At 38.1% G+C, this 19,122-nt stretch overlaps 1 protein-coding gene and 1 non-coding gene across 15 annotated transcripts in view; one reads left to right on the forward strand and one right to left on the reverse strand.

Annotated features, from left to right (window-relative positions):
- AHI1 (Abelson helper integration site 1) overlaps positions 1-19,122 on the reverse strand; it is a 220,748-nt gene that overhangs the window by 68,152 nt on the left and 133,474 nt on the right. For 11 of the 14 annotated variants that reach the window (XR_011465387.1, XR_011465388.1, XR_011465389.1 and 8 more), the window contains one exon: positions 8,463-8,518. The exons of the other annotated variants lie outside the window; for them this stretch is intronic. Coding sequence is in view for 7 of the 11 variants with exons in the window: in XM_070376720.1 (XP_070232821.1) it covers positions 8,463-8,518 (56 nt within the window). In the remaining 4 variants the exon portion in view is untranslated. The remainder of the gene's footprint in view (positions 1-8,462; positions 8,519-19,122) is intronic. 14 annotated transcript variants of the gene reach the window in all.
- Positions 14,708-14,780, forward strand: TRNAG-UCC (transfer RNA glycine (anticodon UCC)). Its single transcript has one exon. It is a non-coding gene; the product is annotated as a tRNA-Gly (tRNA).

The following is a 19,122-nucleotide window of genomic DNA, read 5'->3' on the forward strand; positions in this document are numbered from 1 at the left end:
TGTGTTCCAGAAACTCAGAGCAGAGAATGTCATAAGTTGATGCTGAAGAGGTAGGCAGAGACCAAATCATGCAAGGCCCTGTAAGCCCCAGGAAAGGATCTGGGGTTTAATTGTACATGTAAGAGGAAGTTATTGAGGAGTGTTAAAAAGGAGAAGGATAATCCATTCTGACTCTCATTTTAGAAAGTTCACTCTGGCTGCTATGACTTACAGAATGGATGGATAAGGTGCTCACACATATAGGATTGCCCAAGACAGTCCTAGTTTATATGTTTGTTGTCCTGGTGTGATCTGATCTGATCTGATCTGTCCTGGTGTAACTGGATTTCTGCATTAACTCCCAGAAAAAGCCACAATACGCAATAAATACATACATATGAAAAGAGAAAAAGAAAGGAGGTTGATCAAGACACAGGCAGGCCTTTGAGGCAACATTTATCAGATTTCCTGGCTCTTGGTTTCCATGCTCTAGCTGGGACTCTGGGGTCCTCCCTTGGATTCTTGACCTTAGGGTTGGGACATGGTCTTGTTCTTATTATCTGGCCATCTCCTGTGACGAAATAATATTCAATATCCGTTATACAGAAACATATTGAGTGGAATGTATCTCAACTCATTCATTCCTCACAACGATCCTTGAAGTAGGTATTACCCTCATTTGCAGATAAAGAGATAAAGAATCTTGTCTGAAGTCACATGGAGTAAAAGTGGCCAAAGCAGGACTCTAAGCCAGGACATCTGGTCTGGACTCAGTGTTCTTAAGCCCTCTTCTAAAATTACTCCTCACTGCGAGAGACCTGGACATGTTTAGAGAACTAAAAGTAGCTCAGAGCAGCCAGCGTGAACATGGGGGAAAAGCTGGAAGTAAGTCTAAAAAGGTAGCAAAAGGCTTCAAATCACATGCTACATAGCTTGGCCTTCAACTGGTAGGAGATAGGGTGCACCCCAGGACCTTTAACATATGATGTTTATGCTTGGATATGGGCTTCTCTGATGGCTCAGTGGTAAAGAATCTGCCTGCCAATGCGGGAGACGTGGGTTGGATCCCTGGGTCGGGAAGAAGCCCTGGAGAAGGAAATGGCAACCCGTTCCAATATTCTTGCCTGGACAATCCCATGGACGGGGGGCCTGGCAGACTACAGTCCATGGGGTTACAAAGAGTTGGACACAATTTCTCAACTAAACAACACCACCAATGCCTTGGATAGATAACTCTGTGGAGCACAAACTTAGGAGATGAGTAGAAACAGTCTGGTTTCTGGCCAAGCTTTCTCTAAAGACTGGATATCTGCCTCCTTCCAGGACGAGGCCTTTGGACACCTGTTGTGAAGGGTCTGCTTGTCCCCATCCATGATGATGCGTGGGATTCCCACAACTGAGGCCTGGGCCCTCTCACCATTGGAGCTCCCTTCTGGAGCCCAGAGCTGTGCAGTGCGGCTCTCTCAAGCAGAACAAATGCAGATCTTCAAATTCATCCTCTTTTCTGAGGTCCAAGCCTATATTCTCAGTTCTCTACTGAACATTTCTACTTGTACATGGCCTGTGGTTATGTGAAATTTAACACGTCTAATACAGAATCTATTCTTCTCTAAACATCATCCTGTATCCCTATTTTAGAAAAATCTGTTAACAGCCATCATTCTCTCAGTAACCTGTGTCTGTCTCCTATGTTACCTTTTTTCTTTTGAGTTTCCAATACTGACTCTAGTTTCCAAATATTTCTCGTAAGCATACTTCTATTTCCATTTCCACTGTTCCTTCCTTATTCAGATTCTTAACACCATGGAAAGTGGATTATAATAGCTTCACAGAGCACCTACTTTCTTCTGGTCTCCACTACCTGCAATTTCATGTGTGCTTTTATTTTAATTTTTTAAAAAAACATCACCCCTTGATCATATTATTCTCATCCTCAAATGCCTTACTGTTGCTTATACTGATAAAGTCTCAATTCTTTATCTAATATGCAATGATCTTGATAAATTATGCCCCAATTACCTTTTCTTAATCTATCTCATGTTCTGAAAAGCTCTGCTTCATGCCAACTGTCTCCATCTATAAACTTTGTGTACTTTCCTTTCCTTACTATCTTCAGTCACACTGTTACTCCAGTCTAGAATATCCTACTCCTTTTAAAAATCCCATATTTCCTTTATGATTCAGTTAAGCACCTTCCTACTCTAAATTGCCTTCCCAAACTACTTGAGCCCTGGAAATTCCTATGGCACTCAGATCCCATCCCATATTCCTATACTTGAGTACAAGCTGCCTGGTGACATAACATCTGTACTCATTGCTCTGAACTTATATTCAGTTCATGTGTTGAGGTTTAACTGTTTACAGGCCTTCCTGGTTGCTCAGACAGTAAAGAATTTGCCTGCAGTGCAGGAGGCTCAAGTTCAATCCCTGGGTTGGGAAGATCCCCTAGAGAAGGGAATGGATACCCATTCCAGTATTCTTGCCTGGAGAATTCCATGGACAGAGGAGCCTGGTAGGCTACAGTCCTTGGAACTGCAGAGTTGGACATGACTGAGCAACTAACACTTTCATCTCACTTCACTTTCAAATGAGACCAAGAGCTACTCAGAGACACAAAACATGTTTATACTTTCCTATATTGCTACTTTCCTCATACAACTCTCACAACTACTCAGCACTTGGTATTGTACTGTTCTATGGGTACTGTATACATAATGTTTGTTGATAGTTTAGAAAATAAATTCCTATTATGCCACTGTTGTGTGACAATTCTCCAGGAATACGACACTTTCAGAATTTTAAAACTTTGTCAGGTAGAGGAATTTAGCAAAATCAAAAGAGATTTGGGGAAAGATCTGATAAAAACAGATGTCAGTAGAGTATGCTAATGGGAAAAATCAACATAAGCTTCATAATTTACAATGTCTGGAAAAAAACATGCAGATACTTAAGAAAAATGTTATAGACAACTCACAAGTGGTCTTTAAAGAAACCTATTTTGGACTTACACTTGAATTTCAATAGAATTGCTCTGAATTGCTACTTTATTGATAAGTGAAAACAGATTCTTTTATGACTTAAGTTATAAAAGCTTACACTTTATCAGTTCCCTCTCCACCCTGCAATTACCTTCAGGAAGAGATTGGCCATAGGCTCTGTTTTATGAGTTTTATAGGGGCACATTCACCGTAGTTTACATACTATGAATTCCTGGAAAATTCTATAGATTAGAGAAAATAAAGTGCTTCTTTGGATCAAAGACATTTCATTTGAACTCATATATTTATCTATAAACAAGCTGCCTCTGACAGTATGTTAAAATGTGAAAGGCATATTTTATGTAAACATATGTATAAAGTATATTAAGCTAATATGTGATAATGCAATATGTAGCAATCTTGTGAACCCAGAGTGAGATAAACAATGATAATAATCTAACAACGAAAACAACTCAAAATGTTGTAGAGTTAATATCATATAAACCATAATCATATAATGCAAAAGAGGCTCAGAAAAAAGTTTAATTTGCATGTATATTTATCAACAAGTGTACTGTTAAGGGCAAGCAACACTGCAAATATCTCAGATATATTTTCAGAATAGGAAAATACTCTAAAACACAGTAAAGTTAACCACTGATGAAAAATCATGTAACAAAAGTTTATCAATCAAACCTTTAGAAAACCTAGAGGGAGTTTAACTGCAGAATAAACCAATAGCTTGTTACATTGGTCTTACAACAATGAAGAAAAACGAATCAACATTTAAATTTCCAGTCAAGCTACGATATTTTAATTCTTAATAATTTATGCAACACATAGATGGCAAAAGTGTTCTATAACTGGTATAATTCTTATGAGACAGCCTGGAGTTTGTTTCAACTCATGGTAGATGTGCAGACTTCTACGAAAACATAAGCTGTAATTTTGTAAACGGACAAAAAAATCCCTCTGTTAAAAGAAAAGTGGTTCTCATTAATGGAGGTTGTGAGATCACTGAATAAAATTTAAAAAAAGAAATAGTATTAGCATTACATGTTTGGAATGTATAAACAGAAGTTTTGGGCTTCCCTGGTGGCTCAGACAGTAAAGAATCTGCCTGCAATGCATGAGACCTGGGCTTGATCCCTAGGTAGGGAAGGTCACCTGGAGAAGATCCTCCAGTATTCTTGCCTGGAGAACCTCATGGACAGAGAAGCCTGGCGGGCTACAGTCCATGGGGTTGCAAAGAGTTGGACACCACTGAATGACTGGACTAACACTTTCACTTCTCAGTAGAAACTTTACAAAAATGATTGACTACAATAGGCCATACTGATGTTATTTGAATTTTATCTTACCTGTTTTCACTGGAAGAGATTCAAAAACAGTTTTCCTCAAATCACTACAAATTCTTTATATGTTCAACATGGTTTACCATGTTTTAATTCCACCAGAAAATAGGAAAAGCTATGGGAATTGCTGTGCATATGACTGTACATTAAGGGGCAGGTAGGTTTTAACCATGTTTCTTGTGTAATAACTTACAATAAGAAAAGACCAAACATGTGGGTGGAAGACTTCCTTAAGCTAGTTGCTATTTCTCTTTGGTTTGCAAATAAGTCCTTTATTTAAAGTAACTATGGGACTCAAGCCTATGCTGATTTAACTATTAACTAACTTTTACACCTGCCTTTCAGGGTTCGGACAATGACCTCTGATTAATCTGAGTTTGATATTATCCTTAACTTGCTATAGGCTACAAGCAGGTGCAGCAACTAGCTCTTAAAGTGGCATGATCTAATTATTTCCACATAAACTAATATTAGGGTTTCCCAGGTGGCTAGGTAGTAAAGAATCTGCCTGCCAATGCAGGAGGCTCGGGTTTGAGCTGGGATCGGGAAGATGTGGAGAAGGGAATGGTAACCCATTCCAGTATTCTTGCCTAGGAAAGCCCATGGACAGAGGAGTCTGGCAGGGCTCCAGTCCACGGGGTTGCAAAAGAGTTGGACATGACTTGGCGACTAAACAACAACAACAATCTTAATATTATGATTGTATCATGTCTTATTTGCTTTTCCTATAATAGTAACATACCTGAGTGAATACCATTCAGGCCACAAATCAGTGAAAAGAAAGCCACATGTTTATGCATCAAATCTGAGCTAAGATATTCAGTATAAAGAAAATACAAGAAAATCTGTAGTATGTGAACAGGCAAAACAGACTACCTATACAAAGGGATAACTATTATTTACTGTCTCTCCTAAGCTACTAAATGACAGAAGGCATCTTAAGATGATCAGTTTCCAAGTGTTTTGAAGGGAAAAGGACTAAAACCCCTGGCAAGCTGTCTTGTGCAAAGACAAATGAGAGATATTTTAAAATATGCAGATTGAGGTAATATAACTTCCAATTTATATTTCTTGAAAAAAAAATAACTTGAAAATATACTCCTGGATATGAAAAAAGTGCAGAACTGTGAATGCAAAAAAAAAAAAATGTAGTGATTATAGTCAGTGAAGAAGAGAGGTTTGATTCTTCTTGGTGGACAAGGTCATGCCATTAGGGGACATTCTGTTTTACTTTGTATCAAAGACACCTGCAAACACAGATATGGTATTATGCGTGTCAAAAAGAAAAAAAAAATCTAAGTAAATTAAAATTCATGTAATAAGTGGAAAAAAGGAAACGAGTAAATTGAGAAAGAATATAGAACCAAGGGACAAAAGGGGTTTTATTCTTAGGCTAATCTATATTCACTTAATATAGGTGCATCCCACTTATAGTGCATCCCACTATAAGGCTACGGGATCAACCTGGTTATAGATTCTCTGTAACCATATATTTACAGAAAGGTTCATTCCAACTTGAAACATTAAGAAACATTTTTCTCCTTCATGGAGGCCTGAGAAAGTCTTGTTTCCTTCCCCTGCTGAATAGTCATACCTAGCATCTAGCACCCTCTTAGATCCCAGCCATTTCATGGTAGTACTTGGATGAAGAGAAAACGTAGAGAGGTTGGCTAGAAACGGGTGGCTAGATATGAGACCAAGGGTCATTCAGAGCCTCAGCCATTCTGAAATCCTAGCCCACTCCCCCTTTACTTTTTCCCCCAGGCACAAGGAGTATCTCTCCTTTTCAGCCAGTACTGGCTAAAAAGTTTTAACTTATATGTATCACGTTTTATTAAATTTTTAGACAGACTTTTTCTTATTTCTTTTATCTCTAAATATTTTCTTCTCTTAAACTCTTTAGGGAAAATAATGGCACACTGATACAAAGGATGGAAATTAGGTAAAATTATATTTCTATGAAAATTAGACTTTACCTACCCTTGGGCCCAGAAGAGACTGGGTAATGAACAGAGTTGTGATTCTGTTTAGCAGTTATGGGGAAAGGGCCAAGGATAACTTTGGTAAGGCAGCAAGCTGCGGAACTGAGGGCAAGAGGAGAAAGCTTAATTTGCCAAAGAGAGACAGAAGGAGAAGAGCTCAGAAAGAGATGTCAGAAAGGAAGACTGGCTCAAATCGAACCTGGAGAATTAATGAGTGTTTGGAGAGTGTATAAACGAAGTATTTTCAAACTTATTGACTACACAGAATATATATATTATTAATATATTAGGAGCCACCATTTAATAATCCAACTGGGTGAACATAACCAAAGACCAACAATATCTAAACCATTATGCATTCGATTTTGTTCCTAATTCACTGGTGTCATTTTGAGATTAGGGCGTTACTGCAAATGGTACTATCATTATTTCTCAGGATTTCATGAATATTTGGTTCTATTATCATTTAATTAACATGGGAATCTGCCATCGGCCTACAGGGTGAGACAAAAACACCTTCCAGGTTGCACTTTTCTGAGTTCCAAAATGTACAAAACACCCAGAAATGTAAGCAAGGTGCTGCAGAACAGCCTACAGGAATAAAATAAATTTCAAAAGTATATAACCAAATGCGTAGATTATTCAAATAGCTTAAAATAGTAATTTTCTATAATTGCTAGCCTTCCTTTTTTTTTTAAGTCCATGACCCATTTTAATCTTTAAGTTCAAACAACAGACCATGTCCTAAATATGCCAGCATTCACAGTAGGTACTGGCTGCTTTCACAATGTTCATTCCTCATTGTTTATCCCATACAGACCAGTATACTCTGGGTCTAGTTTTATTAAATGGTCTTCAGTTTGGTAGAATCAGCTGTGGTGTCAGCACCTCTCATCCCAGACTGATGATGTATCTAGAAATATGGCTAAAACACCATTTTCTTATTCCCAATATTTTAAATGCAAAGGGCAAAAGTAGCATTATTTGATACAATGATTTGGTGACTCTAGTTCTTGCTGCCACCATCTTTTTTTGCCTACTGTGAGCCCTTCTCAACCCATTCCTTGCTCCTACTGGAGAAGGGGGTTTTGAGTACTTTGCTGCTATAGCCTTCTATTTTTAATATTAATGAATAAAATTTACATAATATAATGGCTACTCTTTTAGCATACTCACTAAAGGATAAGTACACTATGCTCATGTACTTTTCATGATTATGCTGATGATTAATTCCTCAAACACCAGTCTTTTCTGAAGCCCCGCACATTAAGTTACCAAACATGCTGAATCAATTATATGGATTTATTACAAACAGAAAATGGAATCAATTTGTCTGTGAGAAAAATATTGATTATCAATAAAATTCAAATACAGCTTAATACTTTCTTATTTTCTTAAAAATGGTATTTTACTAAAGCTTTCCTCACAATAGGAAATGCTGAATTGTATGGAGTACTTGAAAGATTTATTATATAGAAAGGATAAGAAACAATAATATGTTTAGTAAGAGATATACTCTAGCCTATTTTATATGAATCTTTGAAGTAGGGAACCAGCAACTGAAGTATATTTCATACATACAAATCCTATGTACAGAGATTAAAAGGGAAATTTAATTGTCTTCCTTCAATACTATCTTCTATAATTATTTTTAATATAGTAAATAGACACCATAATTATTAAACGTCTAGTTGTCTGGTCATAATAGAAGAGGGGTAAAAGATTAGATTTCACTTCTATAGTAATAAAGCATAGTAATCTATAGGAGAAATGAAGCATAATGGCCTACTTTCATTATTACAAAACATTCACTCTAAAAATCATGATGCTAGTGCACAAAATAACGCTCATTTTCACAAGGTTGTAAATCAATTTGCATAAAGATGTTAAGTACTTTACCAAAAGTATAAAGCTTCTTAAATTAAAAACCATTCTATTCATAACACTAATAGAAATAAATACTTATAAAATGGATAGAGCATCTTACTTTCCTGTATCTTAGCAAAAATTGGTAGTGTTTCTTCATTAAGGTTAATTTTTAAAGAGATATAACTCTTGGCAAAAGGTAGGTTATAAGAGTTTTCTACAATGACATTTTGTGTCACTACAACCAGTATCATTTTGTGCCTTCTTAACAGTTTTAGCAATGTAGAAACAGACTGCCTTACCGTTGGTGCTGTATCTACATGGTGGTTACAAGGCTTTCTTTCTATGCTCATAATCCCTGTGAAATGAAAAGACTGTGAATATTTGCTTATTATACCTAAACATTTTATTTTAAAAACATTTGTGTCAGCAAGACATAACTCCTACAGCTTACAAGGAAAAAACCTCATTTGGATGGCAGAATCCTTTAAAGTGGCATCATGAATTCTCTGGTCAGAAACAGCTGGAGAGTTTAGTTAACTAAGAGACCTGACTTAAAGTGAGCAAAGCCAACTTCCCCATTCAGCTGTCACACAGCAAGAGCACAAGATGTGTCCTTACTCTGATCTCAGCTCAAAAATTATACCATTATCTTCCTCTGCTGCATTTCTTAGATCAAAGTTTTGCTTCTGTCTTGAGGTCATCAAGTTTTCATAGAGAAATATGAAAAGTCTATGAAAAGAATCACTTTCTTATTTTCTCAAAAAGAATAAATAAATCTATTCAAATTTCCCTTTGATCATCTGACTTCCTACTATGATAGTCAGCTATTTATTCAATCACCACAGAGGTACTTGAAGAAAAAAGTTCCCTTCATTCTCTCCTTTAAAATGACAATATAGACTGCTAACCTCGAGCAAAATCATTTTACCATGCACAGATTTATCTTTTTGTTCCCACTGTCCTCTACTACCTTCCTTTGTAATAAACATCTTCTAAGGATGTAACACACTGCATCTCATCTGTAAAGATACTGGTTCAAAGTCAAGGTCAAGTTTGAAATGAACACAGGTGTGGCTCTCATTTACTTTTCAATCTCTGTCAGTCAGCAAACCAACATGTGAGGAGTTTAATAGTTTGTTTAAATAATGCTAAAAGCTGTCATGCAGAGCAGGTGAGAAGTGAGAATTGCAAAGTACTGTCAATAGCAAATAGCACAATTCCTAGCTGAAACAAAACACTAGATACTCTCATCTGTAGGCCTTTAACTCATTTTTCTTAAAGGACAATAAATAAGTGAGATGAACACAAAGAAATCGCTTTTGGTCACTTCTGCAAGAATATCTTCAAAATGAACAAAGTGATTTAAACATGATTTAAAAAATAATTTGTTTCACTTAAAAAATATTCTTAATATCTACTGTTAGCCAGTGAAGTATAAACTACTATACTCTCTTTATTCACTCAACTAATATTTATTACAGTTTTAAGTGGCTATTTGGAACTCAGTGATAAAAGATAAATCCTAACAGGGAGCTCAGCTCAGTGCTCTGTGATGACCTAGAGGGGCAGAATGGGAGGGTGGGAGCAAGGGGATATATGTACACATATGGCTGATTCAAGATGTTGTACAGCAGAAACTAACATGACATTGTAAACCAATTATGTTCCAATTTTTAAAAAACCATATAAAAATAAAAAAGATAAGATTATAAAGGATAAATTATGATTTCTGACCTTAAGAGTCTAGTAAAACAGGTGTCCTTCTTTGAAGAAATACTAGATAGCAAATTAACAGCTCTGTCTTAAATGTACTAATAACTGTGTCTTTAAAGTAATTTTGATGGAAAGACATTTTTATTTATAGATAACACTGGCCTTGAAAAAACAATTTAAAAACCCAAGTAAAACATATTTGAAAATATTCAAATAATGTTGACTCTTACTGCAGACTTTAATGACACTGAAGTATACAGAACTAATGGTGAAATCCTCATCTCTCCAGCCCCCACATTCTCACAATCCCCTCTAGCTGCAACCACTAAGAACAGTCTGGCACGACACTCTGGCTTTTAAATGAGAGTGGTCATACCACAGGGTTCAGCAATTAGCAACATCTTACATATGTGTTTTCACTACTATAATCTGACTGCCATAAAACTGGCCTTGGCTGATTACTGATTTTAAACTTCTTATCCAATTAGAAAGTAGTTTCAAAGTGATGTAAAAAATAAAAAAACTAAAACCCCCTAAAATCTACATCCTTAGCTTATAAAAGTACAAAGAAAAAGTGCATATTTTACAGTTTCAACTTCAGGATAAGAATGTGTTGAAAACTAGAATTTTAAAATGGATTATGTATAGACATAAGCTTAGTTTTCAATTTAGATTGCCTACAAAAATTATATCATTTGGAAATAAATCATACATGTTTGTTCAAGCTTTCAACAGAGAATATACAGAAAGGAATAAGCTTAAGGAAAAACAATCCCAAATAGTTTGCTATTTTAAGTAAATTTTACCTAAAATGTCTATATTTATATTTCATTTCACTTTCATCTGGTCATACATTCCAGATGTTTCTGTGAAAGTATTTCTTGGATGGAATCAACATTTAAATTAGCAGACCTTGGATAAAGTACATTGCTCTCCACAATGTGACTGGGCTTCATCAAGCCAGCTGAAGGCCTGAAGAAAGACTACTTTCACTAGGGTGTGTCTAAGCATGTCTTTGTTATAATTAATCTTTTTGGGGACTTGATAAGCCCTTTAATCTGCAGAATCTTATCATTCCTCTGCTCTGGGAAACTTTATTTAATTCTTCACCTCATTTTATTTTTACCTTCTTAATTTTTATTTTTTGAAAATCATTCCACTTAATCTTCTAGCATCTTCTTTTTCACTTTGTTTAACGCTTTTAAAATCTGAAATCATGTTTAATTCCTTTCCAGAGGCCTACAGAGACTCAGGCACAAGGAACGGTACAACCTGGACATATCTCAGAGGATGAAGTTTATTTTCTGGGATCTCAGAGCCCATGGATCAGGCAGGGGGGTGGGATGGAAGGACTGCATCCTTTTTGGTGCTGAGCAAAGACCTGTGCACAGAAAACAGGCCTCTTCTCAAGATGTGGGCAGAAAATGGGATCTCCAGAGTTCACTGAGGTCTTTCAGCCAGCAGAAGCTATAAATCCTCTGTTGTTGTTCTGTCATTAAGTTGTGCCTGACTCTGTGATCCCACGGACTGCAGCACCCCAGGCTTCCCTATCCTTCATTATCTTCTGGAGATTGCTCAAATTCATGTCCATTGAGTTGGTGATGCCACTGAACCATCTCATCCTCTGCTGCCCCCTTTTTCTCTGGTAACTAGCTATTTTGTCAGTTTAATGTTGGTAGTGCACCTAGGGTCTGGCAGATCCTATGGACCACAATGGTCCTCAAAGGGGGCCAAATATACCAAGGGCTCCATCCACCTGGAGGAATCTGCTTCCAGGGCCAATTACTGGGAGATGGCTGAATCTACCACTGATGAGACTTGAGAGGAGAAGCTTACTCCTGTGCTTCAGTACAGCAGCAACAGTGGCACAGGTTCCCTTTCACTGTTATGCTACAGCTCAGACATCCAGCAGTACAGTTGGGTCCACAGTCATGTGCCTGCAGAGAAAACTAACTCTGGTAAGGAGTTTCAGTAACTTAGATCATGGCATCTGGTCCCATCACTTCATGGCAAATAGATGGGGAAACAGTGGAAACAGTAGCTGACTTTATTTTTTGGGGGGTTCTAAAATCACTGCAGATGGTGACTGCAGCCATGAAATTAAAAGACATTTGCTCCTTGGAAGAAAAGTTATGACCAACCTAGACAGCATATCAAAAAGCAGAGACATTACTTTGCCAAGAAAGGTCCGCTAGTCAAGGCTATGGTGTTTCCAGTAGTCATGTATGGATGTGAGAGTTTGACTATAAAGAAAGCTGAGCACCGAAGAATTGATGCTTTTGAACTGTGGTGTTGGAGAAGACTCTTGAGAGTCCCTTGGACTGCAAGGAGATCCAACCAGTCCATCCTAAAGGAAATCAGTACTGAATATTCACTGGAAGGACTGATGTTGAAACTGAAACACTAATCTAATTCTTTGGCCACCTGATGCAAAGAATTGACTCATTTGAAAAGACCCTGATGCTGGGAAAGACTGAAGGTGGGAGGAGAAGGGGATGACAGAGGATGAGATGGTTGCATGGCATCACCGACTCAATGGACATGAGTTTGAGTAAACTCTGGGAGTTGGTGATAGACAGAGAGGCCTGCGTGCTGCAGTCCACAGGGTCACAAAGAGTTGGACACCACTGAGTGACTGAACTGAACTGAAAGTCGCTCAGTCATGTCCAACTCTTTGCAACCCCATGGACTACACAGTCCATGATATTCTCCAGGCCAGATTACTGGAATGGATAGCCTTTCTCTGCTCCAAGGGATCTTCTGACCCAGGAATTGAACCAGGGTCTCCTGCATTGCAGGGGGATTCTTCACTAGCTGAGCTACCAGGGAAGCAGCAAATAACCCTACACAACCGGTGAAAGTAAAAGTCGCTTAGTCATCTGAGCAACTCTTTGCGACCCCATGCACTGTAGCCTTCCAGGCTCCTCTGTCCGTGGAATTCTTCAGGCAAGAATACTGGAGTGGGCAGCCAAATACTAGAGTGGGTAGCCATTTCCTTGTCCAGAGGATCTTCTCAACCCAGGGGTTGAATCAAGGTCTCCTGCCTTGCAGGCAAATTCTTTACCATCTGAGCCACCAGGGAAGTCAACTAGTAGTGACACTGATAACAATGGGAAAATTAGAGAATCCCTTAAATTAAAAAAAAAAAAAAAAAAATGAAACTTGACAACTATTAAGAATTTTAACAAAGGTAACTAATAAACAACAAAGATAACCCCATTTTAAAGCGGAGAAACAGCTGCTTTCAGAAAGCAAATCTGAAGATGGGGTACAAAAACACGGAGCAGCAGTACAACTGCTGAAACCCAGGTATTTAAGTCACACACCCTCCAGATCCATTTGTGTGTTTGTCTAGACCCCGTGGTCAGGATCTGATTTAATTCATTTTTCTATCCATTGGGCCTGGTCCAACCGCTTGAAACACAGAAGGTCCTCAAGAGTTAACTCAAACGTTAACTGAATGAATTAAGCTATGCCACTGGCTTAAAATTCTACAATGCAGTATTAACTGTGTACATTAGTCATCAGAATGTTTGAATTAATGTTCTAAAAATTAACCTTTTAAAAAGGTTAATTAACTACTTCCTTTGGTGATGTTTCTAAACCTACTATAAAACTGAAAAGGATCGCTTAAAATTTTTCCTGATTTTCCAGACATTGATATACCCTAGAAAGATAATAAAGAAATTTTATGCTTCTTGAGAGATGCTTTTAGGTATTTTACTTTGTGGAAAATCAGGACATGACATTTCATACCACTCATACTTGACTGATTCCAATAGCAGAATTATATATTCTTTAGTTTCCTTAAACTCTATCAACCTTCAAGTCAGGACCATGATCAAAGGAAAGGAAGGAAAGATATGACTGGATTTGTTGCAAAAACAAAGCAGGCAGGAATAAATGTCAAATTCTAAAGTCAGAACATATTTCCAGCAATCTTATGTATCATCACCAAATGATCATGGACAACCCATCAAGCACCAGACACCACCCTGAGGACAGGAGAACCTCTACCCTCCCTTCTGCGAAGCCTTCTAAAGAGTTGTTTTTTTTTTTTGCTAGAACTATCATCCTAACTGAATTAGGAAATTGCCATTAATCTCTACATAGGGCAGAGGGAGAATTATGCTTTGATTATCTATGGCTAGGAGAAAATGAAATACAATTTATTATATTCCAGTAAAATACACCAGTTTAAAAAGGCAAAGATCTTTCTTGCCAAATTTAATATAAAGATGTCCGTATGAAAACTGCAGGCCCTTCTCAAGAAGTGGAAAAGAAGTAAAACTGTTACTCAGATGATACAATTCATACCCCAAAAGTCCAAAAGAACCAATGCTAAAACAGAGCCAGTAACAGAACTAATAAAGTAGAAAGTCAGCACGATATCAAATTTAATATATAAAATCAACATTCTTTATATATTCAAACAATCAATTAGAAGATACAATGAAAAAGAATATCCCATTTACAAGATTATCATAACAGAGAAAACACCAGAATAAATACCAAAAAAGTGAAAGTGAAGTCGCTCAGTCATGTCCGACTCTTTGCGACCCCATGGACTGTAGCCCACCAGGCTTCTCCGTCCATGGGGATTCTCCAGGCAAGAATACTGGAATGGGTTGCCATTTCCTCCTCCAGAGAAAACAGTATGAAGAAAATATTAAAGCAGTTCTAAAATACATAAATGTAGTCTTAAACAAATGGAAAGACATCCCTTATTCTAGGACAATGTAACAGCACATGAATTTAAGGTGATTTCAGTAAAAAAGTTTTTACCCTAGCACTAGACAAGTTGACTCTAAAATTCATACAGAATAGGGAATTCCTGATGGTCCAGTGGTTAGGGCTCTGCACTTCCACTGCAGGGGACACAGGTTTGATCCCTGGTCAGGAACTAAGATCCTGCATGCAGAGCTGTGAGGCCAAAATGAATAAATAAAATAAAAATATAGAAGAACATGCAAGAATAGCTAGAAAAATCTGGGGGGGTGGGAAGAGCAATGATTGAAAAAAAATACTATCAAAATATATTATAAAAAGCCTCTGTAATTAAAACAATGTGGGGATGACACATGAATAGATACATAGACTAACAGGATATATTAAAATATTCAGAAAAAGATCCAAGCCTAAATATAGCAATGCAATAGTAGGACAACCTGACATTACATGCCACCTGACATGATGTAAGAAGGCATGTCACTCACAGTCTTCTTGTCAAAAAAGGTATCGCCTGGATTTAATCAAGACAAAATCAAAATGGTGGACATTCTACAGGATAACTGGCTCAGGCAGATTCTTTGAAAAGTTAAAATCATGAAAAACAAAGAAACAAAAAGAGGTTCTAGATGAACTGAGATTAAATAAGACTATAATGAAATAATGACCAATGTAAATGCTAATTTGGACTGGATGCTATATGAAATAGGTAAGTAAATTTAAAAAATTACTTAAGACATCTTAGGAATAATTAGGAAAATCTGAATATGAACTGCTTATTAAATGATATTATAGTACACTAATTTTCCTACATGTGATGATGAAACTGCTGCTAAATCATGTCAGTTGTGTCCGACTCTGTGTGACCCCATAGATGGCAGCCCACCAGGCTCCTGTCCCTGGGATTCTCCAGGCAAGAATACTGGAGTGGGTTGCCATTTCCTTCTCCAGTGCATGACAGTATAAAGTGAAAGTGAAGTCGGTCTGTTGTGTCTGACTCATAGCGACCCCATGGACTGCAGCCCACCAGGCTCCTCCATCCATGGGGCTTCCCAGGCAAGAGTACTGGAGTGGGTTGCCATTGCCTTCTCCAGATGATGAAACTATGGTTATTTAAAATAATATCCTTCCTTCTGGCAGATATATATGAATGAGGTTTTAAAACAGAAGATGCAAATCAAGTTTCATTTTACCTACTTTTTTCCACCTTTCTGTGGTTTTAAAATATCTCAAAATGAAGTCTGAGAAAGGATTGTAGGCTCTTAATAGACTTTAAGTAGGCAAGCAAGTTTTCAATGGTTTTGAAAATTATAAAATATTCCATATAAGCAGAGTAAACAGGCTTAAAATTTTTACTGAAAAAACTTCTCGAAATTATTTAAAACAAAGAGCCAACAAAAAATCAAAACACTCACTCTGGATGGATTACAACACCTTCCTAAAAATGAGAGAAAACTTCACAATTAATGTGTGAATGTACTATATTTTACATATTGATAGCTCTACTCATAAATCTACTATGTTTATTAAAAATAATAACTTTCTGGGAAAATCACTGTCCCGTTCAGAGATATGAGTTTCTTATAATTCTCTATTAGATTTTGTTCCTTTACAATTAGGAAAAAAATACATTCCCAAGGGCAATTTATTAGTATAATACATTCTGACTCTGGACCTATTCTGTAATTCAGAGAAAGACTGGCTCTTGCAATGATCAGATATGTGATATATCTGATAACTGGGCAAGTTATTTACCCACTCTATGCCTTCATTTCCTAGTTCAGTACAGGGGAAGCTCACTGGCTGATGGGAGGATTCAACTAGTTAATTAATATAAAACATACTTCACACTGTACCTGGCATATTGAACACTAAACATAATTGATATATATTCAGGATGATTATTTCGAGTTTAATGTTTAAAATATCTGAGCCAGAAGGAGATCAAGCTGGCAGAGCAGAAGGATGCTGGGTTCAGCTCTGCCAACGAACACCTCAAAAAAACATCTACATGTGGAGTATTCTCATTGAAAGCAAACCAGAGACTGGCGGAAAGACTCATCTACACCCAAGCCTGTAAAGAAAGATCACACAGAGTCGCAGAGGAAGGGAGGAGAAGCAGTCAGGTTGGAACCTGTGCCCCAAGGAAGGGACACAGAAGAGGAGGGGGATGTCAGCGACTCAAAGATCCTCCCTGGGGAGTAAGAGATTTGAACCATATATTGGGCACCCCACCTCTAAGGTTCAAAATCAGGAAGATGAATCCCCTTAGCGGGGTTTGAAAACCAGTGGGACTCACAGGAGGACTGTAAGAAATTGAGGCTTCACTCAAGAAGAGTATGCGCATGTGTGTTTGCTGCAGCTGCTGCTGCTAAGTCGCTTCAGTCATGTCCGACTCTGTGCGACCCCATAGATGGCAGCCCACCAGGATGCCCCGTCCCTGGGATTCTCCAGGCAAGAACACTGGAGTGGGTTGCCATTTCCTTCTCCAATGTATGAAAGTGAAAAGTGAAAGTGAAGTTGCCCAGTCGTGTCCGACTCCTAGCGACCCCATGGACTGCAGCCTACCAGGCTCCTCCGTCCATGGGGTTTTCCAGGCAAGAGTACTGGAGTGGGGTGCCACTGCCTTCTCCGGCATGTGTGTTTACTCCCTGAAAAAGGCAGAGGAACCTGACGGAAACCGCCCAGGGCTCAGGCCGGTTTCCCACAACTGACTCAGCGCTTGACCCAGCCCACCCCAGATGCCTGCTCCAGCCCCTCTTGTCTGGTGCAGCTTTCAGAGGTGCTCATGTTAAGGACAGTGGTCTCGTGGGTGGGATGGAACCAACTTGGACCCGACACACATGTGAACAGGGTGCAGGCGGCCATGGCTGACACTCGCGAAGGCAGATCAGGTGTGGTCTGGAGCTCTGATTGGTGTCCTGTGACCATCCCAGCATGTGTCCAAACCTGGGCCAGTGGATGTCTGCTTTGGCTCCTGTTGCTCCAGCACTGCTCTTTTCTGGGGAGAAGGTGCCATTGCCAGTAGTGGGGAGAATGTTCTTAAAGGAAATAATAAGCTCAGATCTGCCCCTTAGGGCTTCTGTTTCATAACCCTGGGACCCATCCCCACTCTTGATACGGTGGTGATGCCCACTGAGCAAAAGAGAAGCCCATGCTCACATGTGACTCAGCTCCTGCATCTCTAACCCCACTTCCCACCAAGGTGACAGATGCTACTACACCCTAGGGGAAAGCACAACCCTTGCTCCTTTCAGATCCCAGTCGAACATCAAAGCCAGTGGGCACAAACACAGTTCATAGGATGCTCGCACACCACAACACCCCTTCAAGACTTCAAGACTGCCCTGGTTAACAGTTTCACCTAATTTCATACAGACGTAGAAAGTTAAGCAAAATAAGACAGAAGTTTTTATTTCAAATGAATGAACAAGAAAAAAAAAAAAAAAAACCCTGAAAGAACAACTAATGAAACAGATAATTTACCAGAAAAAGAGTTCAAATTATTAGTAATAAGAATACTAACTGAACTTGGGAAAGAATAGATGAACAAGTGAGAATTTTAACAAAGAACTAGAAATCATAAAAAAGAACCAGTCAGAACTAAAGAATACAATAACTGAAATGAAAAACATACTAGAAAGAATTAACGGCAGACAAGGTAACATAGAAGAATGCATAAATGATCTGAAAGCTAGAACAATGCAAATCATCCAATCAGAAGAGCAAAAAGAAAAAACAAAATTCAACAATCATTCATGATAAAAACTCTCATCAAAATTAGTGTGTGTGTGTGTGTGTGTGTGTGTGTATGTGTATGGTCAGTTGCTCAGTCATGTCTGACTCTTTGCAACCCCGTGGACTGTAGCCCACCAGGCTTCTCTGTCCATGGCATTTTTCAGGCAAGAATACTGGAGTTGGTTGCCATTTCCTACTCCAAGGGATCTTTCGAGATGCAGGGATTGAACTTGCATCTCTTGTGTCTGCTGCATTGGCAGATGGATTCTTACACTGTGCCACCTGGGAGGGAACATATGCCAACATAATAAAGCCCATTTATGATAAACCTGCAGCTAACATTATACTCAATGGTGATGAGCTAAAAACTTTCCCTCTAAAATCAGAAACAAGACAAGGATGCCCACTCTTAATACTTCTATTTATCATTGTATTGGAAGTCTTAGGTACAGCAGTCAAACAAAAAAGAAAAAACAAAAGAAAGGAAAAGAAATAAAAGGCATCCAAACTGGAAGGAAAGAAGTAAAACTGTCACCATTTGCAAATGACATGATATTATAAACAGAAAATCCTAAAGTCTCCACCCAAAACTATTAGAACTAATAAATGAATTCAGTAAAGTTGCAGGATATAAGATTAACATACCAAAATCTGTTGATTTTGTATACTGTAACAATCAACTGAAGAACTGTTGCTTTCAAACTGTGGTGCTAGAGAAGACTCTTGAGATTCCTTGGAAAGTAAGGAGATCAAACCAATTACTCTTAAAGGAAATCAACC

Source organism: Bos mutus, chromosome 9 (genome assembly GCF_027580195.1).
Source record: "Bos mutus isolate GX-2022 chromosome 9, NWIPB_WYAK_1.1, whole genome shotgun sequence".
Lineage (NCBI taxonomy): Eukaryota > Metazoa > Chordata > Mammalia > Artiodactyla > Bovidae > Bos > Bos mutus.